General features: G+C 40.6%; 2 protein-coding genes, 1 non-coding gene and 1 pseudogene across 3 annotated transcripts; 3 read left to right on the top strand and 1 right to left on the bottom strand.

Moving 5' to 3' along the window:
• Positions 1 to 97: 97 nt before the first annotated feature.
• LOC139011918 (small nucleolar RNA SNORA32) lies at positions 98 to 226 on the top strand. Its single transcript, XR_011471728.1, has one exon. It is a non-coding gene; the product is annotated as a small nucleolar RNA SNORA32 (small nucleolar RNA).
• Positions 227 to 4,325: 4,099 nt separating this feature from the next.
• On the top strand, positions 4,326 to 5,294 carry LOC139009892 (olfactory receptor 7A17-like). The gene has a single exon (XM_070414010.1). The coding sequence runs from the start codon at positions 4,326 to 4,328 to the stop codon at positions 5,292 to 5,294; it is 969 nt and encodes a 322-aa protein (XP_070270111.1).
• A 4,507-nt stretch (positions 5,295 to 9,801) lies between these two features.
• LOC139009891 (large ribosomal subunit protein eL39-like) lies at positions 9,802 to 9,959 on the bottom strand. Its single transcript, XM_070414009.1, has one exon. The coding sequence runs from the start codon at positions 9,957 to 9,959 to the stop codon at positions 9,804 to 9,806; it is 156 nt and encodes a 51-aa protein (XP_070270110.1). The 3' UTR covers positions 9,802 to 9,803.
• Positions 9,960 to 13,163: 3,204 nt separating this feature from the next.
• LOC139011483 (olfactory receptor 7A17-like) lies at positions 13,164 to 14,132 on the top strand (annotated as a pseudogene).
• The last annotated feature ends 13,141 nt before the right edge of the window (positions 14,133 to 27,273 follow it).

Below are 27,273 nucleotides of genomic sequence, written 5' to 3'. Positions count from 1 at the left end.
TCAACCAACTAAGCCACTCTGTTTGGGCTATGATTAAACATTTTTAAGAGAAGGAATAAATGAGCACTCTAAAATTGTTTTGTCAAAAGTCATATCATGGTCATTACTAAGGCTTTTAGAATGCAATTTCTCATTTGCCATGAACATGACTACAAAACATTTTCCCAATAGGTTTTCTTTATGCTATATTGGTAGCATTACTATGTTTAGCCTTTTGGGAATATTTTTAAGTCATATCAATCAAGGATCATAGCACCATTTGTTTTGTGGCAAAGAAACAGAACTTTGTCTCTCTCTTGTTGAAGAGGGGTTACCAATTTCCTGAAGATATCAGGAATTGTTCCCCACCACAAGTCAATACTGTGGAAGTCTGTGTCAAGACAGGTTCCTCAGTTGTAGATATGGTGAAAATATTAACTCCACGTTAGGATAAAATGCATGGAGGTTAGTCCTCTGGAAGGCAGGTGAGTTCATGGAGAAGGAATAATAAAAACTAGATTCACCTGACTACTAATGTGGTCACCTGGGAACAACGAATCAGTAGGAAATTTTCTTTTCCTTCCAGACCATTGTCCCATGGGATACAATGTGCTCAGAGGTGGGAGTAACAATGAAAACAGTGCCTAATGAGCTGATAAAGGGAGCTGAAAATATATCCTCTGTTACAGACCATTAGGGTGTATGCACCTTCAACTGGACGGAACAGGGTGGAGTCCTAAGACTGACTGGGGACCAACGCTTCACTCCTTCCTGCTGTCTTGTCTGGGGACAGAGCTTCAGTCTCCATCATTAATGATCTGGGGAGCATTTCAGACTTTCACATGGAGACTTTCCACTCAGAGACCCCACCCAGGTGAGTCTGAGAGCCCAGTAGCTGCTTCAGGAAAGATTCAGAGAGATTGGACCCTGAGAACTTCTACTTGAAGTCACCTGAGAGCCAAACCAGCCTAACCCATAGCTGAGAGACTGCCATGTTTGTGTGCTACGTTGCTAATTAATTTTTAAATAATTTATTTAATGTTACAACGAGAGGTTTCTGTTGGATTCAGCGATATAGGGGTAATTGTTGACAATTAAGTGATAAGAATGGAAGTCCAATTGGATGAGACAGAGGAAGGAATTGGAGGCATTAAGTGTTTTAATAAAATTAGAACATATTAGAGGAGTGTTGCAGTTAAGGGGAGTAGGCAAATAGAGTAAAAGAGGGCATTTTTTCAACCATTTAAGATAGGATGTATTTACCCTGTTTTGTATTTTTTTTAAAGATCCAGAAACATGGGAGTAGATATACCCTGCAATAGCAATTCTTGAGGCATACATTTCACAGTACCACCATACACGTTGGGCAGTCACATGAAAATTTGTATTTAAGATGCTAATGAGCATTGTTGTGCAATACTTTTTTACCAAGAGGTGGGGAAGCAATGGAGACATTTGTGAAGTAGGGGGGAAAAATCAGCCAAATCTTATCACCAGTGATAACTAGTCATTTATCACTCCACACAGCAAGGAACTACGCTAAGCTTTTGAGGGAGAATATTAATTTAGAATGATTAACTTAGAATGAATCTGTTGTCTCTCCAAGTTCAAGCAGCTAACATATTGCAGATTGAGATTCAAAGCCAAGATTCAGTTTTCTGATTCAAAGAGATTTGCATCTAAAAGCATTTAGAAAAGTCTTACCATTTATCTTTTCAAAATCCTCATCTCTTGTTGTACATCGTATATTTGCTGTTATAATTTGTGTGTTTGTTCCCTTTGCCTAGTTTTCTAGTGGATGTTCAACCAGTAATGCATCTTGACATCAAAAAGGTAGCACTCCTTTCTCTTTTGCATAAATTCCTTTCTCTTTTGCATAAATTGGTTTTTGCTGTTTTATTAGTTATTCTGGGCATCAGGGGATAGAACTGGGGTTGGAATTCTGCCAGAAACAAGCAGCTTTGTCCTCAGCACAGTCTCTCAGGGGCCCTCTGAGCTTGTCAGATCTTGTTATTTTCCATGTCTATTTCTTTCCTCTCTCACTTTTTTCCAAATGGATTTTAATTTGTTTAAGACAGGACACAAAATGATCTTAATATAATGGAGTCCCATGTCCATGGGAGGCTTACCAACTTGAATTTGGGAATTATTTATACATTCTTTACGGTAAAGATAATTTTATGTTAACAACCTGCCCTATATCATTCCTAATTATTGTGGCAGTGAGAAGAGCAGGGAGTAACATGGCCCCAGGAGGACATAGTGTGCTGTGTGTGTGTGTGTGTGTGTGTGTGTGTCTGTACGTGTATTTATTTTGTGAGGCATAAGCAGTTCTCTGGGCAGTGGTACCAAAGCTCATATACTCCAAATGTGACCCTTTAAAAACAGACACTACAGCACTGGGCAGTGTGGCTCAGTTGGTTGGAGTGTCATCCTGTACACCAAAAGGTAGCAGTTTCGATTCCTAGTCAGGGCACATACCTAGTTTGCAGGTTCAATCCTCAGTCAGGACACAGTCAGGAGGCAACCAATTGGGAGGCAACCAGACAATGTTTCTCGCTCACGTGGATGTTTCTCTCTCTCTCCCTTCCTCTCTCTCAAAAAAAAAAATCAATAAAAAGCACATCCTTGGGTGAGGATTTAAAAATAAATAAGTAAAATATTTTAAAAATAAAGACACTACAATCTTAACCAACAGATGGAAATACAGAAAAAAAAAAACATTTCTATTCACAGGAATCCTTTGAAATAAAAGTTAAAAAGGAAATGAATGACATGTAGGCGAAGGACTACCTCTGTCTTGATTTCAGCAACAGCAAGGCCACATTCTTCCCCCACATTCTCTGACACTCTCTCTCATCACTCTCCCTCTTGCTCATTCCCCTTCACACTCTGGCTTCCCAAGAACCATGTGATTTCACTCATATCCTATCTAATAAAAGAGTAATATGCAAATTAACCATCACTCCACAACAAATATGGTGGCGCCCATAGAGGCTGGGCAGGACGCTGGAGGAGTCACCCCGGCAACGTGAGCCCAGCAGGCCATCGGGCCCGCAGACAGCACACAGCAGGGCCTGCTGAGCGGTTGCTGTGGTGACCTTTGAGCAGGCAAGTGGGGCTCGCAGGCAGCACCCAGCAGGGCCTGCTGTGCAGTCACTGCAGAGACCAGGGAGCAGGCAATCGGGAGCAGGCAGCACCCAGCAGGGCCTGCTGGGCGGTTGCCATGGTGACCTGCAATCAGGCAAGCAGGGCCTGCAGGCAGCACTCAGCAGGGCCTGCTTGCCCATCCCAGTGGTGTGGAGCAGGCAGGCCCCGCAGAGAGCAGAGAACCATGGGGAGTGGGCCCAAGCTGTCAGTAGCACATCCCCTGAGGGATCCCGAATTGGAGAGGGTGCAGGTCAGGCTGAGGGACCTCCCCACCCTTCACCCCCCACCCTGTGCACGAATTTTGTGCACCAGGCCTCTAGTGTGGGATATAAAACTGAAAGCAACAAATGGACAAACAGGAAAAATAAAAACTCATAGACACAGACAACAGTGTGGTGGTTACCAGAGAGAATAGGGGTGTGTGTGGATGGGGGGCTAGTAAAAGGTTAAGGGGGTCAAATACATGGTAATGGAAGAAGATTTGGCTTTGGATGGTGGGCATACAAAGCAATAAGCAGATGATGGGTCATAGAATTGTGCACTTGAAACCCATATAATTTATTAACCAATGCACTGCAATAAATTTAATTTTTTAAAAAGAGCCTTGAGTATCTGAAACAAATGCCACCCTCTGGGTCTTTGCACTGATTCTTCCCACAGCAGGGCACACGCTTCCCCCAGATAACTTCATGACTCCCACTTTGTCTTCCTCTAGGACTGCTGAAATGTCTCTTTGTGGGTCTTTCTGAACTCTCAGTAAAATGCAACACGTCCATTCACTCTATTTTATGCCTGCTTTTCTTTTTCATAGCATCTGTCACTATCTGACACAGCATATGTTTTTCTATTTGGTAATTTATATCCTTTCTTCATCATTGGATTGTAGAAAACTATTCCTCAGCATTCTATACTCTTACAGAAGATAGTCAGTACTCAACATAAATTCCTCAAATGCATAAAAGAATTTTCCATTAAGACTGTATATTACATGACCTCTTGGGCGAAACCTGAGTGTAGGACAAGAATTCCTAATCACAGTTGACCCAGCAGATTCCTTAAAGGAGATATGATCAATATAAATATAATATACAATTTTTTAACTGAAAAACATAAAAAAAATTCTAGCATTTCACTATGTTAATACCCACATGTGTAAAATTAATATTGTTTTTCTTCCTAGTTATGACCACCACCACATGGTACAAGGCAATGATACACAAACTTCAGAATTTGTTCTTCTGGGACTTTCAGAGGAACCAGCACTGCAGCCCCTCATATTTGGGGTTTTCCTCTCCATGTACCTGATCACTGTGTTGGGAAACCTGCTCATCATCCTGGCCGTCAGCTCAGACTCCCACCTCCATACACCCATGTACTTCTTCCTCTCCAACCTGTCCTTGGTAGACATCTGTTTCACCTCCACTACCGTCCCAAAGATGCTGTGGAACATCCAGACACAGAGCAAAGCCATCACCTATGAAGACTGCATCACCCAGATGTATTTTTTCATACTCTTTGCAGGGTTGGACGTCCTCCTCTTGACCGTGATGGCCTATGACCGCTTTGTGGCCATCTGTCACCCCCTGCACTACACCGTCATCATGAACCCCCGGCTCTGTGGACTGCTGGTTCTGGTGCCCTGGATCGTGTGTATCCTGAATTCCCTGTTACAAAGTTTAGTGGTATTGAGGCTGTCTTTCTGTCCAAACTTGGAAATCCACCACTTTTTCTGTGAACTTAAACAGGTGGTTCAACTTGCCTGTTCTGACACCTTTCTTAATAACATGGTGATGTATTTTGGAGTTGGGCTGATGGGTGGTTGTCCCCTGGCCGGTATCATTTACTCTTACTCTAAGATAGTGTCCTCCATATGTGCAATCTCATCAGCTGAGGGGAAGTCTAAGGCATTTTCTACCTGTGCATCTCACCTCTCCATCGTCTCCTTATTTTATGGTACAAGTGCAGGAGTGTACTTTAGCTCTGCTGCTGCCCACACTTCACACTCAAGTGCAACAGCCTCAGTGATGTACACTGTGGTCACACCCATGCTGAACCCCTTTATCTACAGTCTCAGGAACAAAGACATAAAGAGGGCCCTGAAAAGATTCGTTGGGGTGGTAGTTATAAAAAGACCAATCATCCTGGGGCTGAAAAAGTGCCCATGATTACAGGACTGCAGACATTAAGAGCCAGAAATCGCTATTCTTTGATCAGATTGGAGAAAGCACTTGCTCCCTCTGTTTCATGCCTGGAATTTCCATTTATCTGATTTTAAATTCCCGATACAATTTAGTAACTCCTTTGATTGAGCTTTCTGCTCTGTCTGATATCTGTAGTTTTCCACTTTTTAATTTTTATTTTCCTAGCTTCCCCACGTGTTTCCCCACCTTGATTGAGGAATATTTGGAAATGTACATTTCTTTTGTAGAACAAATTGCATTTATTAAAAATATTTTTCTCTGAAATGACATCTAACTCCCTAGTAAATTTTCTATAGTTTTCCTGAAAGAGGTTGTATTACTCACATGGAAACAAAACTACACGTGGCAATTAAGGCCACTCAGGTAATTTTATTGCAGAAGAAAATCTGAAAACAAAGTGACATTTGGGTCTGTCATTCTTTTCTACATCATTATCACCAACTTAATTGCTCTTCCTGATAATGTCAACTCAAATATGCTGCTAGATCGTGGTTTTTTTAATCCTCACCCAAGGATATGTTTTTATTTATTTGAGAGAGAGGGGGGAGGGAGGAAGGGAGGTAGAGAGAGAGAGAGAGAGAGAGAGAGAGAGAGAGAGAAATATGAGAAACATCAATGTGAGAGACAAACATCCATTGGTTGCCTCCCATAAACCCCCGAACAGAAATCAAATCTGCAACCTTTTGATGTATGAACAACTCCCCAACCAACTGGGCCACACCAGCCAGAGCTATGCTACTGAGTTTTGTAACTGGTCTCTTAATGCATTTTTTAATTCGGCCTGGTGTCCCCTATAGGCACTGACAAAAATTGATGATCAAACATATAATTGCAGGTGGAGTCTACATTGAAAGGCACATTTGAATAAATAGATTGACCTAATATGGTCTTAGAGTCAGGGATGACTTCAGAAATGAGGAGTCAAAATTTTTAATCACACATTTTATTACTATAAAAGTTTATCTTTTCCATACCGTACATCTATTCATTGAAGTATGGAAAACTGGTGTCCATGTACAAAGGTTTTTAATTTTTTAAATTATAGATTATATATTATATTAGTTTCAGGTATACAATAGTATGATTATACATTTCTATAACCTTCTGAATCCCACTTCTGGGTATTTATCTGAAGAAATAAAAAGACATCTACAATAAAAGATACATGCACCCCTATGTTCATTGCAGCATTGTTTACAATAGTCAAGATATGGAAGCAACTATGTGTCCATCAATAGATTAACGGATAAAGAAGTGGTACATATATACAATGGAATATTACTCAGCCTTGAAAAGAATGAAATTTGCAACAACATGGGTGAATCCAGAAGGTAATATGTTAAGTGAAATATATCAGACAAAGACAAGGGATGTTTTCTTTTTCACTGAGGTGAAGGATTGGTTACCATGTTTATGGTTTCTCTCTTGACTTAGCTTCCTGTTTCTGCTTTAAAACTGACAGTGCTGAGTACTGATATGACTCCAAGGCTCTAAATGAAATATCTCCTCTTTTTTTTTTTTTTTTTTTTTTTTTTTTAAATATATTTTATTGATTTCTTACAGAGAGGAAGGGAGAGAGATAGATAGCCAGAAACATCGATGAGAGAGAAACATCGATCAGCTGCCTCCTGCACATCTCCCACCGGGGATGTGCCCGCAACCCAGGCACATGCCCTTGACCGGAATCGAACCCGGGACCCTTCAGTCCGCAGGCCGACGCTCTATCCACTGAGCCAAACCGGTTTCGGCTGAAATATCTCCTCTTTTCTAAATTTTGTCATAACCATAAAATGGGCAGTGAATAACAAGATCAATATTATTCATTATATGATGAAAGGATAACCAATTAGAGAGTTTGAGTTCCTGTCCACTCATGTGGTTCACGTACCAACTTTTGTGAAAAGGGGCATGTCCTCCCTGCTTCCCTGGTTACCTGCAAGTGAATCTCAATGGAGTTACTACTTAATGCAATTATCTGAAAAAAACTTCAATAATAAAGTAATCATGAATGCTATCTTCAAATATCTGTACAAGTGCCTAGAATGGGGAGAGGTATATTATTATAAATGATCTCTGTTTACTATTGTATCAGTTAGCGATTGCTATATAACAAGCCATCCTAAGGGCACTTGTTTTAATATAATAGCTTTATAATCAAATGGGATTGTATGGTGGGAAGTTGTTTTGATCTCTTCTGGGCTCATCATGAGTCACTACATTATATTTCTAAATCTCTTTCATGATGTTTTGTGCATCTGTATTGCACGTCTTTCATCAACCATAATGTGATGTTTAAGACATATATGTCTGTGTTGACCTTACCGTTTATGGAAAAAATAGCTTATCAAATGTGAATTGCCTTAATTTAATATCACGGTTCTGATATTTATATCTTAAACCTTGATTTCTTCCCAGTAATAAGAATTATTTTCATGCTATTGCAAATGGTAAGAACTCCTTCTTTTTTACCGCAGTGTAGTATTCCATTGTGTAGATGTACCACAGTTTTTTAATCCACTCATCTGCTGATGGGCACTTAGGCTGTTTCCAAATCTTGGCTATGGTGAATTGTGCTGCTATGAACATAGGGGTGCATATATCCTTTCTATCAGACCGTCAAACCTTAGAGGGAAGGTAGGGGAGGGTGGGGGTAAGGGGGAGAGATCAACCAAAGTATGTGTATGCATGCATATAAGCCTAACCAATGGACACAGACAACAGGGGGGTGAGGGCATGAGTGGGGGGATGGGAGGTAATGGGGGGGATAAGGACACATATGTAATACATTAACCAATAAAGAATTTTTTTTAAAAAGAATTATTTCCCACCATTATCTGGTGTGTCTCAGCTCCCTGTGCTTTTGATCTGAGAGTATACATCACTAGAATTTTTAATCTAACTGAAACGGGCATTTTGGGGGGGGTGAAAAAAACAGGTTTTGGAAATTTTAGAAATTAAGGGGACCATAGAGGAAGCACAGGGCTGCAGAGCAGCAGAAGGTATATTTCCATAGAGTAGGGAAGCTAAAAAGCTGCAACAGGCACATTTCCATAGAATGAGGGATCTGGGAACAGCAAAAGGTCTATATTTACAAAATAAAGGGAAGGAAACCCTTCATCCAAATAGAGAAGAAGAAAGCCCAAAGGGAATAGGAAAACAATAAGGAAGGATGGGGGAAGAACTTCACATGTCCCACGTGAGGTTTGATCTTTGATCCCAGGAGTTACTATAGTAACCAGAAAGGGAATAGTGACCAGTCAGAGGGGATATCAAGGCACCAGGATCTGCAGCCTTTATAAGCCATAGGGAAAAAGAACTCAGTGGGACCCTTTCTCCCTCCCTACGTGGAAGTCCACTCTGTGGGACTCTTTCCCTCTCCCCATGTGGGAGTCTGTACTTGTTCTTCAATAAATCTCCACCTTTGCTATAGCACTTTCTGTCCGTGGATTCATTCTTTGATTCCGGCAGACAAAGAATCCGGGTTCCAGTCCAGAAATTCCATTTCATAACTAATTTATTAGAGTGTAATTACACACAACAAACTGCACATATTTTAAATGTACAATTTGCTGGATTAAAGAAGCCATACAGAAATTAAGAGTACATGGTTGGTGGGTCTATTTATATATAACTTGAGGTGATGCGCAATAAGTTTTTTGTTAAACTAAATCTTTATTGTTGAAAGTACATTTGTCCCCTTTTTTCCCCCATTTAATCTTTCTAGCCCACACCCTTCAACTGCCCCAGGCCTTCAGCATCGATTGTCTGTGCTTATGGGTTATGCATATGTGCATACAAGTTCTTTGGTTGATCTCTTCCCGCCCACCAACCCACCTCTTCCTTCCCTCTGAGATTTCACAGTCTGGTCCATGCTTCTGTGTCTCTGGATCTATTTTGTTCATCATATGAATGAGATCATGTGATACTTGTCTTTCTCTGACTGGCTTATTTTGCTTACCATAATAATTCTCCAAGTCCCTCCATGCTGTCTCAAAGGGTGAGAGATCCTTCTTTTTTAGTGCTGCATAGTATTCCATTGTGTAAATGTACGACATGTTTTTTATCCACTCATCTACTGATGGGCACCTGGGCTGTTTCCAGATCTTAGCTATTGTAAATTGCACTGCTATGAACATAGGGGTGCATGCATTCTTTCTGATTGGTGTTTGGGATTTCTTAGGATAAGTTCCTAGAAGTGAGAACACTGGATCTGCACAATAAGTTTTAACTGCATTGTGTTATTATTTAAAATGTAATCAAACAGGCTTCAGTTCTCTTGTTTCTGAAGATAATGTGGAATATTAAACCTTACTTCAACTGAATGTTGTAAGGGACAAGTAAAATGTTAAATATACTTTGTTGAGTCCAAAGAAAATGTTCAAGAGTGAGGAGGAGGAGTCCAAAGAAAATGTTCAAGGTGTAGGCAACCTGGATACAGCATAAATATGTGAGTCATCTCTCATGTGTGATTTCTCATAGGCCCAGTTTGGTTCTTCTCCAATGTCTCCTCTTCAAGTTGTACCTGATTTTATTGCCAGTTTTCATCCGAATCCATTGGGGAATGGGCCAATTCTGTTTTTGTTTCTTGGCCAGGAACGTCTTGATCCTGAAAGTCTTGTGGGAAGACATGGTGAAGGAGAAGGGAACACACACACCTCGATGACGGAGAAAGAGTTCTTTTCTTTTTTTCAAATACAGTTTACTTCACTATTATTTTGCATTGGTTTCAGGTGTACAATATAATGGTTAGACAATCATATTCTTTACATAGTGTTCACCCCTGATACCCAAAAGAGTTATTACAATATCATTGTAATATTGTTATTACAATATTATTGACTATACTAGTGGCCCAGTGCATGAATTGGTGCACATTGAAAGGAAATTAATTAGAATAAATATTTTAATATTGCTATTCACCCTTTCTCTATAATAGAAGTGTCAACCAAATTCACGATCGACAATGACTGATGGAAAAACATGCATGCAATTGTCACCAGCGAGAGCTTTATATGCATTGCACATGTGTGAGTCAACTTAGCCTTTTATAGATATAGAATAAACCTGCTTAATTAGACCTGCTTTCTGATGTAGCTAAACTTTTTCCAGCCCAGTGAAGCACCCCAACTTCTCTTTCAGGTAATTGTCAGCAACACAGCAGTAAATATTAACACGAAGCAGATTATTATTATAGACCTCACAGGGAGAACAAAGGGTAAAATATTTAACTGCAGCAGTGTTTGACTATATTCCGCACAGTGAGAAAACCTGAAGTCATTTTCAAGGTCCACCATTTCTTACTTCTTTTCAGTCAGGTCAAGTTTCTAAGCTTTCTAAATCTCCGTTTTCCAGCTAATGAAAAGAAAATAGGATTGCACTGAGTCTCCTTTCTACCTACTCCAGGACTTCTGTGAGGATCAAAGGAGATGAGACACGGGAAAACGCTTCACAGACATTTGGTTACAGTGTAAAGTGTTTCCACCTGGCTATAAAGCAAGTCGTCATAGCGACCAATCGGAAGGTGGGAGGACACTTAGCATATTAGCCTTTTATATAGATAAATTCTCTATGCTGTACTTTACATCTGTGACTATTTTGAAACTTCCAATTTATACTTCTTAATCCCTTCACTTCCTTCTTCCTGTCACCCAAGGTCCTTCTCTGGCAACCACCAATCCATGAGTGCATTTCAATTGGGGGGGCGGGGGGTATTGTTTACTTTGCTCTTTAGATCCATATATAAGTGAAATCCTGTGGTATTAGTCTTTTCCTGACTTATTTCACTGGGTAGAACACCCTCGAGGTCCATCCATTTTGAAACTTTACCTTCCAATTGAGATAAGGTGCTGGGCGGTGTAGACGTCAGGAAGCAGGGCATTTAATGAAGGACTAATCACAACTGCACTCACCTGGCTTATTGCATAGTCTCCTGGGAACAGAGAATCATCAGGAAACATTCCATTCTGTCCAGACCAGTGTCCCCAGGGGCAACCATGTGCTTAGAGGTTGTAGTAACAAGCAGCAAATGTGCCTAATGAGCAGACACAGAGCATGTAAGTAGCAATTCTACTGCAGACCCTCAGCATGTGCAACCTTTGGCTGGATGTTATGTCACCTAAATCCAGCTGGGAGACCAGTGCTTGACTCCTTGTTGTCTTGTCTGGGACAGAGCTCTGGTCTGCATCATCAACCATCCAGGCAAGAATTTGGACCTCCACAGGGAAACCTTCCTCTCAGAGTTCCCATGCAGGTGAGTCCGAGAACGCAATAGACATGGCAGGAAACCATCAGAGAGACTGAAAGCCAAGAACTTGTCCCTGAAGTCACCTTAGAACCATTCGAACATAGCCCAGATACCAATACATTACTAATACATTAATGTGTTATTCATGATGCTCAAAGGAAAGTGAACATTGCACTCAGAAATGCAAGTTCCAATGTTGACAATTAAATGGCATGAATAGCAGACAAATTAAGAAAGGGCACTGGAAGTGTAAAGTCCTTTCAGTAGAAGTAGAACATAAGTTCAAGGACTTTATCTATTGACAGAAATAGACAAATAGGTAATTAACTGTGGAGGAATATACAGTGATGTGAGGGCATTTTTTTAATTTTCTGAGAGGGAATATTAGACTATCTTTCCATATGCATGAGAAAGGTCCAGACCAAGGAGGGCTGCAAATACACCCTTGCAATAGCAGTGCATGAGACATACATCTCACAGTATGTTCCCTCACCTTGTCTATTCACATTTTAAAAATTTATTTGGTAGATGAAAATGAGTAAGCTAAGGAGATTCACTTTGTAACTATTTCATTACCTGTGAGGCTGAGTAATGAAATTTGTGAGTTTGTAAACCATTTAGAGTCTCTACTAAATTTCTCTGTGTAAGTTTTTTCCTTTACTTGTTTATTAATTTATTTATTTTAAATTAAAGTGTAGTTGGCATCCAAAGTAACTTTCACTATATTACAGACCTGAAAGTTCTTTGCTTTTGGATATTGTTATCAAAGTGTTTTTATCCCTTTTTTGTCTCAGTATAGTTTGTATATAATGTGATATTAGTTTCAGGTATACAATATATTGATTCAACATTTATATACATTACAATGTGATTGCCACACCAAGTCTAGTAATCATCTGTTACCGTGCAGACTTATCACAATATTATTGACATTATCATCTTGTTTGATTTTTTTATTGAATTCTTTCTAACAAAGAAATGGAGACTTTCACACAAAGTGACTGTTTTCCACTTAGTTCTTTAATGTATGTATAAGTGTTTTGTAGAGAATGTATAAAGCTCATAAATTTTGTGTGGTCCAATCTGTCAATCAGTCCTACTGTGTCTTCTCCATTTGTTTTAAACATTTTTAATTGAAGTATAATTGACATAAAACATTATATTAGTTTCAGGAGTACCACATAATGATTCTGTATTTGTATATATTGCAATACAACCTCCACAATATATCTGTCACCACCATAGTTAACAGTTTTTTTCTTGTGATAAGGACTTTTAAAATCTACCCTCTAGCTACTTTCCAATACACGATACAGTATTACTAACTACAGACACCTGCTGTGCTCTACTTCCCATCCATTGCTTTTTATTTTTACTTTTCGTACTGAAAGAATTAAGACAAGAATTCTTCATGTGTCTTCACATGGAAAAGGAAATTCTAATGAGAAATGGCCCTAGGGATGTCCCAAAGGAGATCAAACCATAGACCAAATATGGAAATTACTTCCTTTGTGCTAGGTTTTTAATGCTTGCTTGTGTGAAAATTAGTAATGTCATTTTTTCTATATTATGGCAGTCACCTCCACCACATGGAACTAGGGAACCTCACAGGATTTTCAGGATTTTTTCTTCTGGGGTTATCAGAAAAACCAGCACTGCAGCCCCTCATATTTGGGCTTTTCCTCTCCATGTACCTGATCACTGTGTTGGGAAACCTGCTCATCATCCTGGCCGTCAGCTCAGACTCCCACCTCCACACACCCATGTACTTCTTCCTCTCCAACCTGTCCTTGGTGGACATCTCTGTCACCTCCACCACCATCCCAAAGATGCTGTGGAACATCCAGACACAGAGCAAAGTCATCACATAAGCAGGCTGCATCACACAGATGTATTTTTTCATGTTCTCTGGAGAACTGGATGACTTCCTTCTAGCCGTGATGGCCTATGACAGGTATGTGGCCATCTGCCACCCCCTGCACTATATGGTCATCATGAACCCCCGGCTCTGTGGACTGCTGGTTCTGATGTCCTGGATCATGAGTGCCCTGAATTCCTTGGTACAAACCTTAATAGTGTTGCAACTGTCCTTCTGTACGGACTTTGAAATCCCCCACTTTTTCTGTGAAATCAAACAGATCGTCCAACTTGCCTGTTCCGACACCTTTCTTAATAACATGGTGATGTATTTTGTAGCTGTGCTCCTGGGTGCTGGTCCCCTGGCTGGGATCCTTTACTCTTACTCTAAGATAGTGTCCTCCATACGTGCAATCCCATCAGCTCAGGGGAAGTATAAAGCATTTTCTACCTGTGCCTCTCACCTCTCGGTTGTCTCCTTGTTTTATGGTACGATCCTAGGCGTGTACCTCAGCTCTGCTGCTACCCAGAGCTCATACTCAAATGGAACAGCCTCAGTGATGTACACTGTGGTCACACCCAGGCTGAACCCCTTTATCTACAGTCTCAGGAACAATGACATAAAGAGGGCTCTGAAAAGGCTTGTTGGGATGGTAGCTGTAAAAGTACCAATTGTCCTAGGGCTGAAGAAATGCACATGACAGCTGAACTCAAAGCCTCAGAGCCAGATGTTGTGGATGTAGCATTTACTCTCTGTTTATACCTGGAGTTTCTGTTTCTATGATTTCTACACAATTTAATTGAATCACTTTATTAATTTCTTGACTTTGTGATATCTAACAGCTTTTCCTATGTTATTTTTCTCCTCTCCCAAATTGATCCCATCCTTGGGTAAAATATTTGGAAATTCCCATTTATCTCACGAGACTACATGGATTTCTTAAGAACAATTTTTTAAATGAAATCTATCATACTGAGTAATTTTTTCTTTTATTTTACTAAAAGAACAATCATGAGTTGTACTACTCCTATGGAAATAAACTGCACTTGGTAACTAAAGCCCTCTATATCATTTCATAGGAAAGGGAAATATAAGAGCACAGTTTAACGTTCTTTATAAATCATATCTTCATATATCACTACCATACCTGCTCTTTCTGAAAATGTAGACATTTAGTGTGTGTTATAGGTCATTGTGTCGTGTTCTCTCATTAGGATCCTGTATCTTATTTAGCTTGGGGTCCACATTCTTACCATAGTCACTAGCAAACTGACAATCAAATACATGTCTCCAATTCTAGATAACATGGAAACAAAAATTTCAATAAATCGACATAATAAACCCTTTGAGTCAGAGATGACCTTGAGTATGAGGAAGAAAAATTTTAAGTCTGTACATTTATTGCTATGCAAACTATTTTATGGTGTATGTTTATTCATTGATGTATGTAAGATTGGTGTCCATGTGTAAAGGGATTTCACATTGGGGTGGAGTTTTGCTTGGCTTAATTATGTTTCCAATTAACTATCACCCTCTTCTACTTGAAAAGTTTCATTGCTGCCTACAAATATGATTCCCTCTATTGTTTTAAATGAAGCACCTCCCCCTACTCTAAATATTGTCATAACCACTAAAGGTATAGGAAAAAACCATATTATTATCATCCATTATATAAACTAATATGTGATCTATAGATATGTCACATATGTACATAAGTGACCAAAGGATGACTCACTAGAGAGCTTGAATTCCTGTCCAGTTCTGTGATTCAGATTCATACGTTTTGCACAAACATGCATATTCTTTCAACCTCTTCTGGTTAACTGTAAGAGTCTAAATAGAGACACTTTTTAATGCAGTTATCTGAAATAAACTTCAATAACAGAATAATCATGAATGCTATCTTCAAATATCTGTACAAATGCCTAGAATGGGAAAGAGGATCCTATATAATAAAGAGCTAATATGCAAATGGTCATCACACCCTCATGCCCTCGCCCTCATGCTGGAACTGCCCAGACACTCAACACTGGGGAGAGAGGAATGGGGACCAGCCAGGCTGCAACCCTGGAGAGGGACAAGCTGCCCGCCCTGCAGTTCCGGGAGCCAGCAGCTGCACGTGTGCCTGCGGCCCAGGGGAGGGACAAGCCGCCCGCCCCATGGTCCCAGGTGCCTGCGGCTGCGGCCCAGGTGAAACCGCCCACCCACGGTCCCCTGCAGCTGTGGCTGGCCTGGGCAAAGCCAGGCGGGGTCCTTCGTGCCTGAGACTGGCCGGAGGAATCTGGGTCCTGGGTGTGGGGCCAGGCAGAGTTGGTTGGGGGCAATCAGGCCAGCAGGGGAGCAGTTAGGGATGATCAGGCAGGCAGGCAGAGGGGTTAGGGGCAATCAGGCAGGCAGGCAAGAGAGCAGTTAGGAGCCAGCGGTCCTGGATTGCGAGAGCCAGTCGGACATCCCCCCAGGGGTGTAGGCCAGGCTGAGGGACCCCCACCCCATGCATGAATTTCATGCATTGGGCCTCTAGTATTATTATAAGTGATCTCAGTTTTCTTTTCTGTTATTAGTGTAGCAGTTACCTATTTCTGCATAACAAGCCATCCTAAAAGTACTTGTTTTATTTTTTTTTATTTATTTTCTTTATCGATTAAGGTATTACATATGTGTTCTTATCCCCCATTGCCCCCTCACCCCCACTCATGCCCTCACCCCCCAGTGTCTGTGTTCATTGGTTAGGCTTATATGCATGCATACAAGTCCTTTAGTTGATCTCTCTCCCCCTTATCCCCACCCTCCCCTACCTTCCCTCTTGAGGTTTGAAGATCTGATCGATGCTTCTCTGTCTCTGGATCTGTTGTTTTTTTTTTTCATCAGTTTATGTTGTTCATTATATTCCACAAATGAATGAGATCATGTGATATTTATCTTTCTCTGACTGGCTTATTTCCCTTAGCATAATGCTCTCCAGTTCCATCCATGATGTTGTAAATGGTAAGAATTCCTTCTTTTTTAAAGCAGCGTAGTATTCCATTGTGTAGATGTACCACAGCTTTTTAATCTTCTTATCTACTGATGGGCACTTAGGCTGTTTCCAAATCTTAGCTATGGTAAATTGCGCTGCTATGAACATAGGGGTGCATATATTCTTTCTGATTGGTGTTTCTAGATTCTTGAGATATATTCCTAGAAGTGGGATCACTGGGTCAAATGGGAGTCCTATTTTTAATTTGGGGGAGAAAGCACTTGTTTTAATATAATGGCTTTATAATCAAAATGGATTGTATGGTGGGAAGTAGTTCTGATCTATTCTGGGCTCATTCTGAGTTGCTATATTATGTTTCTAAAGTTCTTTCATGATGTTTTGTGCATCTGTATTATACTTCTTTCTTCAACCAATATGTGATGTTTAATATATATGTGTGTGTGTGTGTGTGTGTGTGTGTGTGTGTGTGTTGATCTTACAGTTTATATAAAAATGGTTTATCAAATGTGAATTTCCTTAATTTAATATCACAGTTCCTATATCTATATATGAGACCTTTCTTTCTTCCCAGATATAAGATATATTTCCCACCACTATCTTATATGACTCAGCTGCCTGTGCTCTTGATCTGACATGAGTTATACATCACTAGAATTTTTAATTCTAACTAATTTATTGGAGCATAATTACATGATCTCACTCATATGAGGAACCCAATGAACAAAATAAACTGATGAACAAAATAGATCCAGAGGCATAGAAGCATGGAAAGACTGATGAATTTCAAGGGAATATGGGGGATGGAGTGCATTGGGGAGTGATTAACCCAGGAATTTATATGCATACTAGAAGGCCTGGTGCACAAATTCATGAACTAGTGGAGTCTCTCGACCTTGCCTGCAGATCGGGCTGAAACCAGCTTTCTGACACCCCCGAGGGGTCCCAGATTGCGAGAGGGTGCAGGCCAGGCCAAGAGACCCCACCAGTGCACAGTCAGGGCCAGGGAGGGACACGGGAGGTTGGCCAACCAGGGTGGAACCGAGGGAGGGCTCTAGGGCGTGTCTGGCCCATCTCACTCAGTCCTGATCTGCCGAACCCCAGCAGCAAGCTAACCTACTAGTTAGAGCGTCTGCCCCCTGGTGGTCAGTGCATGTCATAGAGAACGATTGCGTGGCCTTAGCATATCATTAGTATATTACCCTTTGATTGGTTGAACTGCTGACCAGACGACCGGACAACCGGACACTTAGCATATTAGGCTTTTATTATATAGGTTATGCAAAGCCTATGGACACAGACAATAATGTTGTGACGGTCTGGGAGGGGCTGGTGTGGGGTGGAGGAGTTCAATGGGAAAAATAACAAAGGGGACATCTATAATACTTTCAACAATTAAAATAAATTTTAAAATAATAATAATTACATACAATAAATTGCACATATTTCAAATGTATAATGTACTGGATTAAAGAAGCCATACATAAATTAAGAGTTTAACCCAGCCCAGCCAGTGTAGCTCAGTGGTTGAGCGTCGACCTGTGAACCAGGAGATCACAGTTAAATTCCGGTCAGGGCGTATGCCTGAGTTGTGGGCTCAATCCCTAGTGTGGGGCATGCAGGAGGCAGCCGATCAATGATTCTCTCTCATCATTTTTTTTTAATATATTTTATTGATTTTTTACAGAGAGGAAGGGAGAGAGATAGAGAGTTAGAAACATCGATGAGAGAGAAACATCGATCAGCTGCCTCCTGCACATCTCCTACTGGGGATGTGCCCACAACCCAGGTACATGCCCTTGACCGGAATCGAACCTGGGACCTTTCAGTCCGCAGGCCGACGCTCTATCCACTGAGCCAAATCGGTTTCGGCTCTCTCTTATCATTGATGTTTCTATCTCTCTCCCCCCTCTCCCTTCCTCTCTGAAATCAATAAAAATATAATTTTTAAAAGAGTTTATAGTGGGTGGGTCCATCTGTATATAACTCAAGATGATGCACAATAAGTTTTAACTGCATTATGTTATTGTTAAAAATGTAATCCAGCCCTAGCTGCTTTGACTCAGTGGATAGAGCATTGGCTTGCGGACTGAAGGGTCCTAGGTTCGATTCCCGGTCAAAGGCATATGGCTGAATTGCGGGCTCAATCCCCAGGAGAGGACATGCAGGACGCAGCCGATCAATGATTCTCTCTCATCATTGATGTTTCTATTTCTCTCTCCCTAGCCCTTCCTCTCTAAAATCAATAAAAATATAGTTTTAAAAAAGAAAGAAAAGTGTGTAGATAGAGAGCTCTTGGTGCCTTTGCTGTGGGCATGCTTTAAAAAGAATGTAATCCACATGGCTTCAGTTTTCTTCTTTCTGAAGGTAATGTGGAATAATAAACCTTACTTCATCTGAATGTTGTAAGGCCTAAATAGAATGTTAAATATACTTTGTTGAGTCCAAAGAAAATGTTCAAGAGTGAGCAGTGTGTGTATGTGTGTGCACTTGTATACAACTTTCAAATAAACATACTCACACATATATATGCACACAGACTCATTCATAATCCCATCTATTATGATGAAAGAAATCTTCAGAGAAATTTGGAAAATATAGAAATTTTTTTAAATGTGTGAATTAACATGAAATAGATAAAAATGTAGAAATTTTGACACAAAGATTTAAAGTAGCCTTAGCTAGTTTGGCTCAGTGGGTAGAGCAACAGCCTGTGGACTAAAGGGTCCCAGGTTTGATTCCAACCAAGGACACATGCCCCAGTTGAGGGCTCAATCCCCCCACCCCCCAGTAGGGGGCGTGCAGGAGGCAATTAATCAATGAGGCTCATCATTGATGTTTCTATCTCTCTATCTCTCTCCCTCTCTAAAATTAAAAAAATAATAATATATCAAATAAATAAATAAAAAGTAAAACATGTGACCTTAATTTTAATGAATTATTTTTCTATCTTAATGCTTCAAAGTCCTCAAAGTCAGAACCATGTTTACATTTACATGATGGGAAATTCTTTGTACCATCTATGGGACCAAATACCTCTAAATTAGCTCTACTTTTTCTACTTAATGTGAAATTTCAACATAAACTACCTTTGCCCAAGGGAAGCTAGCTGAATGATTTGAGAGGCTTAAACTCAGTTCCATGGAATAATATCTTACTGGATAAATGTCTGTGACAGTTTCCTATTGCTGTCGTAGCAGATTACCACACTAGTGGCTTAAAACAAACAACTTAGTATCTTAAAGTTCTAGAGGTCAAATACCTGAAATGAGTCTTAAAAGCCTTAGATCAAAATCACTGCTGGGCTTGGACTTTTCTGGGTGATCCACAGGAGATTGTAATCCCTTTTCAACTCCTTTCCTATTCTCAATTCCTATTCTGGATTCTAGAGGCCATCTGCATTCCTTGGCCCATGGCCTTCCCTCCATCTTCAATACCAGCAGCATAGCATCTTCAAATGTCTCTGTGACTCCAATTCTTCTACTCTCTTCCACATTTAGAGGACCCTTGTGATGACATTAGTCCAACCTGGCTAATCTGAGCTAATCTCCTTAGCTAATGATTCTTATTTCACCTATCTCAGTAACCCTGCTCTGTGAGATAACATTCCAAAGTTCTCCAAATTAGGACGTTGACATGTTTTGAAGCCCTTATTCTGCCAACTACAAAGCCTTGTTCAGGTATAAATTATTTTATGTCACCCCGGATCCCTAATATAAAAGAATCAAACAGAGAATTTATCCTCCCTTTAGAGTGAGAGAAAAACTTGTCTTTCAAAATTACATACACAGAAGACTCCTGGTGGAGAAGACCTAAAAGTACCTACACCAGACTCTAACACAGAACCACAGCCCATCTACTCAAGGTGCGGTCCACAGACCAGGAGGACCTGCAGCACCAACATCACCTGGAAGCTTGTCAAAAATGCAGTCTCCTGGTTAGACTGGAAGTAAAATTAAAGTGGGAAACATACACCTGGAATTACCAACTGAGGTCCACCTGAGGAGGAGACATATATCAAGGAAGGACAGAAAACACCTGGAGACTGGCATGAAGGGCAGGGTCATGAGAGGGCCTGACCCAGCTGCCACAGGTGCCAGGCCAACGGTGAGGAGGGAGCTCTGGGCTACAGGAGAGTCTGTTCCCCCAGAAGATTGAGGCCCGGAACGCAGGCTGGGCTCCATAGCCCAGCGCATCTGAGTTGAGACCAGCAGCCCATGTAACATCCAGCCGTGAAAGGTGGCAGAGCTGCTGGGTGCTGCGGAGTCTGGAGTCGGTAGACCAGAGCCCATAGGAAAGAAAGGCACAGTTTCTGGTTTTATTGTATTTTTGTTTTTTAAACCCAGAGCACAGGAGTTTTCCGTAGCAGCGACTCACCCAAGGCTTTGGTGCAGGGAGGATGGTGCTGACTGGAGGTGCCTAAGCAGAGGCTGGGGTGGGAAACATTGGGGGAGATGTGGAAAAGCAGCAATCAGAAGTCCTTCATTCAGTCATATGCCCCCAGAAGCAGTAATGGAGGAAAAGTAGGGGGAAAAAACACCCTAGGTGATACAGCCCACCCGACCCTCAGAGACCAGGCCTGCTACACCCTGCATCTTGACCTTTGCAAAGGAGATAGCCACAGAGGTCAAGACTATGGGTTTGTACAGTCTCAGGGAGCGTCTGTGACTGGGTTGGGGGTGGGGTCGTCTGCCCCACTATCCCAGGAACCTGACTGGTGCCTCACAGATAGAAACTTCAGGTTTCCAGTTGATCCCACTAGATTTCAGAGTAATATGCTGAGCCATTCACAGAGTAGCAGCTCTGGGACAGGGAAACATAGCCACCACTTTCCCTGAAATCTCAACAGCACCTTCCCCCTCATGGGAGACCAGAGGTATAGACTCCCGCTTCCACCTAAAGCCCTTTCAGAAACAGACTTCTGAGTGGTTATGATCGATAGCTGGCTGGCAAGTGATGATGGGTGGAAGCAGAGCCTGGGGAACCTGGGAAAGCCTACTGACCCAGCCCTGGGCCCCGTGCTGCTAACTAACATGCTTTAGGGGGCAGCTTGGCCCCTCCCATGTGAAGCCAAGTCCTGTGGAGACAGACACCAACTGTGGATTTCTTGGAGCTTCAAGCAGGTTGCTGAAAGCCAAAGAGGACAGTCTCTGACAGTGGTTAGCACTACGTACTTCCTGGGAAGCCCAGAACTGGCAGACAGAACAGTCAGCACAGTCATCAGAAGAGTGAGATCAAAAGGAAGCTCCCAGGAGGAACTAAACCTGGCTGAGATGAAAGCCACTTTACTTTTTTTTCTTCTTTGCCTTTTTTTCTCTTTTTCTCTTCCATTTCTTTTTACTTTTTATTTTATCTTCTTTATCTATCTGCTCTATTGATGTGTTATTGTTTTAGAATCTATTGTTTCATTCACATATCCAATTTTTCTCTCCCCTTTCCTACAAGAAGAAGAAATAAAAGGCAACCAAATTGGAAAACAAGAAGTAAAACTGTCATTATTCGCAGATGACATGATATTGTACATAGAAAACCCTAAAGACTCCATCAAAAAACTACTAGACTTAATAAATGAATTTGGCAATGTAGCAAGATACAAAATTAACACCCAGAAATCTATGGCTTTTTCATACACCAATAGTGAACTTACAGAAAGAAAAATTTTTTAAAAATCCCATTTACCATTGCCACAACAAAATTAAGATACCTAGGAGTAAATTTAACTAAGGAGGGAAAAGACCTGTACTTGGAAAACTACAGGACATCGAAAAAAGAGATAGAGGAAGGCATAAACAAACAGAAGAATATACCATGTTCATGGATTGGTAGAATCAACAACAGTGTCCATACTACCCAAAGCAATCTATAGATTCAATGCGATCCCCATTAAAATACCAATGGCATATTTCACAGACCTAGAACAAACTCTCCAAAAATTCATCTGGAATAGAAAGTGACCCCGAATAGCTTCAGCATCTTGAGAAAGAAGAACAAAGTTGGAGGGATCACAATACCAGATTTCAAGCTATTATACAAAGCCACAGTTCTCAAAACTGCCTGATACTGGCACAAGAACAGACATATAGACCAATATACAGAGAACCCAGAAATTGACCCAAGCCATTATGCTCAATTAATATTTGACAAAGGAGGCAAGAACATACAATGGAGTTAAGACAGTCTCTTCAATAAATGGTGTTGGGAAAATTGGACAGATACATGCAAAAAATGAAACTAGACTACCAACTTACACCATACACAAAAATAAACCCAAAATAAATAAAGGACTTAAACGTAAGATGGGAAACCATAAAAAAATTGTAGAAGAATCCATAGGCAGCAAAATATCAGACATATGTCGTAGCAATATCTTTACTGACACAGCTCTTACAGCAATAGAAACTAAGGAGAAAATAAACAAATGGGACTACATCAAAATAAAAAGCTTCTGCACAGCACAAGACACCATCAACAAAACAACAAGAAAGCCCACTGCATGGGAGAACATATTTGCCAATGTTATCTCTGATAAGGGTTTAATTACCAACATTTACAGGGAACTCAGACAACTTAACAAAAGAAAGATAAACAATCCAATCAAAAAATGGGCAAATGACCTAAATAGACACCTTTCAAAAGAGGACATTCAGAAAGCCAAGAGACATATGAAAACATGCTCAAAGTCACTAATCATCTGAGAGATGCAAATCAAAACAACAATGAGGTACCACCTCACACCTGTCAGAATGGCTATCATCAACAAATCAACAAACGACAAGTGCTGGAGAGGATGTGGAGAAAAAGGAACTCTCGTGCACTGCTGGTGGGAATGCAGACTGGTGCAGCCACTGTGGAGAACAGTATGGAGTTTCCTCAAAAAACTAAAAATGGAACTCCCATTTGACCCAATGATCCCACTTCTAGGAATATATCCCAAGAAGCCAGAAACACCAATCAGAAAGGATATATGCATCCCTATGTTCATAGCAGCACAATTTACAATAGCTAAGATTTGGAAACAGCCTAAATGCCCATCAGCAGATGAGTGGATTAGAAAACTGTGGTACATCTACACAATGGAATACTACGCTGCTTTAAAAAAGAAGGAATTCTTACCATTTGCAACAGCATGGATGGAACTGGAGAGCATTATGCTAAGCTAAATGAGTCAGTCAGAGAAAAATAAATATCACATGATCTCATTCATTTGTGGAATAGAATGAGCAATATAAACTGATGAATAAAAATAGAACCAGAGTCATAGAAGCATTGAATAGACTGTCCAACATATGAGGGAAGGTGGGGGGTGAAGGGGTAAGAGATCAACCAAAGAACCTGTATGCATGCATATGAGCATAACCAATGGACACAGATGGGGGTGGGGGATGAGGGCATGTGCTGGGGTTGGGGAAAAAAAGAGACATATGTAGTACATTAAACAATAAAGAATTTACATTTTTTTAAACTGTGGTACACCTACAAAATGGAATACTACGCTGCTGTAAAAAAGAAGGAACTCTTACCATTTCAACAGCATGGATGGACCTGGAGAGCATTATGCTAAGCGAAATAAGTCAGTTGGAGAAAGATAAATATCACATGATCTCACTCATTTGTGGAATATAATGAACAACATAAACTGATGAACAAAAATAGAGCCAGAGGGAAAAAGTATTTTAGAATATGCTAGTAATAGAAGTAATTCTGTTATTTGCAGATTTTTAATATTCCCTACAACTTTTGTAATATTATACTTTGTTAGTACAGTTTTGGTAATATTCAAAGTTCTGGGATTGGGTGCAGGCATCTTTTGGAGGCTTCTATTTATCTGCTACAGTCTTTTTCAGAAATACATTGTTGGATGTCACTCTAGGGCCTTTATTTTTAAAATGGACAAAGCCTTTCTCAGAAGCTTATTTGATGTTGTTCAAGGACCTTTATATAAAAGAACCAAACACAGAATTTACAACAGCTTCTGGAATAAGTAAATATACTATTCATTCAAATTACATAGAAACAGCCCAGCCAGTGTTTCTCAGGGGTTGAGCATCAATCCAGGAACCAAGAGGTCATGGTTCTATTCCTGGTCAGGGCACATGCTCGGGTTATAGGCTCCATCCCCAGTGAGTGCATGCAGGAGGCAGCTGATCAATTATGTTTGTCTCTCATCAATGTTTCTATCTCTCTATCCTTCTCCCTTCACCTCTTTCTAAAAATCAATACAAGCATTTTTTTAACTACACAGAAATAAAGTTTTGGTTCAGAAGACCTACAACTTGACTCTGACACAGAGCCACAACCTTGGTGGTCACAGCGTGGTCCTCAGACCAGGACCAGCAGCATCAACACCTCCTGGGAGACATGGATTTTGAGAATGTCTGGGCCCACCCAGATCTGCAAAGGAACTAGAATTCTGAGTGATTCATAACACATTGAAGTTTTGGAAGTGCTGGTCTCACTAGGTTTTCACCTTTCACTTGACAATTGAGGCAGGATAACTATTGTGTTGGGTATTATAGGTGTTCAGCGGCCTCCCTCCAGACATTGACAAATATCCCCTAGGGCAAAATCATCTCAGGTTGAGAATCACTGGCCCAGCATTTGAAAACTGAAAGCAACGTGACAGATTCCAATCGAGGCCCATCCTTACTCATCTTGTAACTTTGAGCAGATCACTAAACCCCTTCAAGCCCCATTTCTGCAAAGGGGGATAGAGTTCATAATACAACTATCATATAGAGTGGAATTTTCAAAAATTAAATAAAATGATACATATAAGATGCTAAGTGCAGGTTATGTGGCATAAGAATATCTACATATAACTCATATTTAACATATATTTTATAATGAGGGACTTAATGACAGCTCTTGAGTTATGAAATAAGTACAAAATCCTTAATGATTTTGACAAATGTGTCGTGAAGCCAAAGACTGTGGAGTCAGAATTGCAATTGCCTATGAAAAGAACACAGCTCTCTCCTTGTTAGAGAGGAAGATAGCAATTTTCTGGAGACATCAGGGCTGTGTCCACACCACAGATCGGTGCTGGAGGATCAAAGGGACTTGGTCCTGACAGGTTTCTTGGCCTCAGACATTGGGGAAAATGTTAACTCAGCGTTGGGGTAACTCAGAGTAGGAGGTCAGATCTTTGGAAAGCAAAATCAAGGACAACGGAAAATAAAAACTAAATTTACTTGACTTCTAACCTGGTCCCTTAGGATCAGAGAATCATTAGGAAAATATTTCTTTCTGTATATTCCAGAGGCCCACAGGGAAATCATGTGCTTAGATGTTAGAACAACACAAGGGAAATGTGCCTGATGAACAGGTATAGAGAGCTGTAGATATTTCCTCTGTGTAGTCCTCAGCTTGTACAACGCCGGAAGACAGCACATGGCTGTTGCTTTTGACTCCTAAGCTGGTTCAGAAACTGATGCTTCACTCCTTCCTGCTGTTTCGTGTGGGGACAGAGCTTCAGTCCATCATCAACCATCCAGGGAGCAATTCAGACTTCCACACGGACGCTTCCTCTCCGAGACCCCAGCCAGGTGAGTCTGAGAGCCCATTAGGTACATCAGGAAAGGGTCAGACAGGATGGAACCTCATAACTTTTACCTGAGTCACTGTGACCCTAATCAGCCCAGCCCAGAGACCAGATATCTCTGTTTGTATGCTTGGTTAAGTAACTAATTTATTCTTAATTTAATTAATATGTTAATAAGGATGTTTCTCTTTAATCTGAAATACAGGACCCAAAGTTGACAATTAGTGGTAGGAACAGGAATCCAGTTGGATGACACTGTAGAATGAGTGAGATGCATAAAATGATTGCAGTAAAATGAAAACATATCCGAGGAGTTCTGTTGTTCAGGGAGAAAGAAATAGAGGTTTCTTGTGGAGCACAGTGCTGTGAAGTGAGTGTTTGTATTAAATTTCCAAGATGAGGTGTGTTTGAGCATGTTTTGTATTTATTGAAAAGACCCTGACCAGTGCAGGGAGATGGTACCTTGCAACAGCAGTTGGTGAGAAGTGCATTGCAGCATCTTCTCTCATGCCGGGTATTCACATGAGAAAAACTATTTAAAACTCAAAGAGGAATACTAAATATTCAGTTGAAAGACAAGCTTTGCCATATGGTAAATGTTCATATACATTGAGACCTAATTCCGGAATCATTAAATGAATAGTAACTGAGCATCTGCTATTGCCAAAACATTCTAGGAACTTTATGTATTATATTCTTCTAAATTTACAATTTAATTATTAACCCATGTCGATATCATTAGATTATGTCTTCTTTCGGTTAATATTTCATTCCTCTTTCAATTATGTTTATTATGTTTGTTTTGAAACTACTCATTTTCACTTGATTTATTATCCCTTCTTTCTTTTCATGGTTTGTTTCTATGTGTGTATCTATGCACATACCTTTGTGAAAAACTCAAAATGTGAACAAAGCAGATGAAGTCCCTGCTCTTTTTTTTTAATTGTTTAAAGTATGACAAATAGTAGAGCATATGTCTCCTTTTTCCCCTATTGTCCTCCCCCCGGCTGCACATGCCCTCACCCCACCTAGTGTCTGTGTCCATTGGTTATGCTTCTCTTTTGATCATGCAGTGAAACAGTGAGGGCAGAGAACAATGAAATAAATGTGTGCTTAGAATAATGTCCTCAGGAAGAATCATATGAAGAAAGCTATTCAGTGTAAAAGTTGTCATGGTGTGGGCAGGATGTGTAAAGCATGGTTTGGGGAGGTCTTGCATGTTGGATGAAGACCTGAACCAGGACCAGAGGGTGCCCACTGGGTTTGTCACAAAAGAGATCAAAACCCAAAGCCCAAGAAATAATAGAAAAGGTGCCACTTCAGAAA

The sequence above is a fragment of the Myotis yumanensis genome, unplaced genomic scaffold, assembly GCF_028538775.1.
Source record: "Myotis yumanensis isolate MYYU_CA2020_CCGP unplaced genomic scaffold, mMyoYum1.0.hap1 SCAF_5, whole genome shotgun sequence".
Lineage (NCBI taxonomy): Eukaryota > Metazoa > Chordata > Mammalia > Chiroptera > Vespertilionidae > Myotis > Myotis yumanensis.
This window is presented reverse-complemented; position numbering and strand designations above follow the sequence as displayed.

What these genes read in the sequence shown, in the direction of transcription:
- LOC139009892 (XM_070414010.1), top strand. Translation starts at nt 4,326, where the DNA reads ATGGTACAAGGCAATGATACACAAACTTCAGAATTTGTTCTTCTGGGA.
- LOC139009891 (XM_070414009.1), bottom strand. Translation starts at nt 9,959, where the DNA reads ATGTCTTCCCACAAGACTTTCAGGATCAAGACGTTCCTGGCCAAGAAA.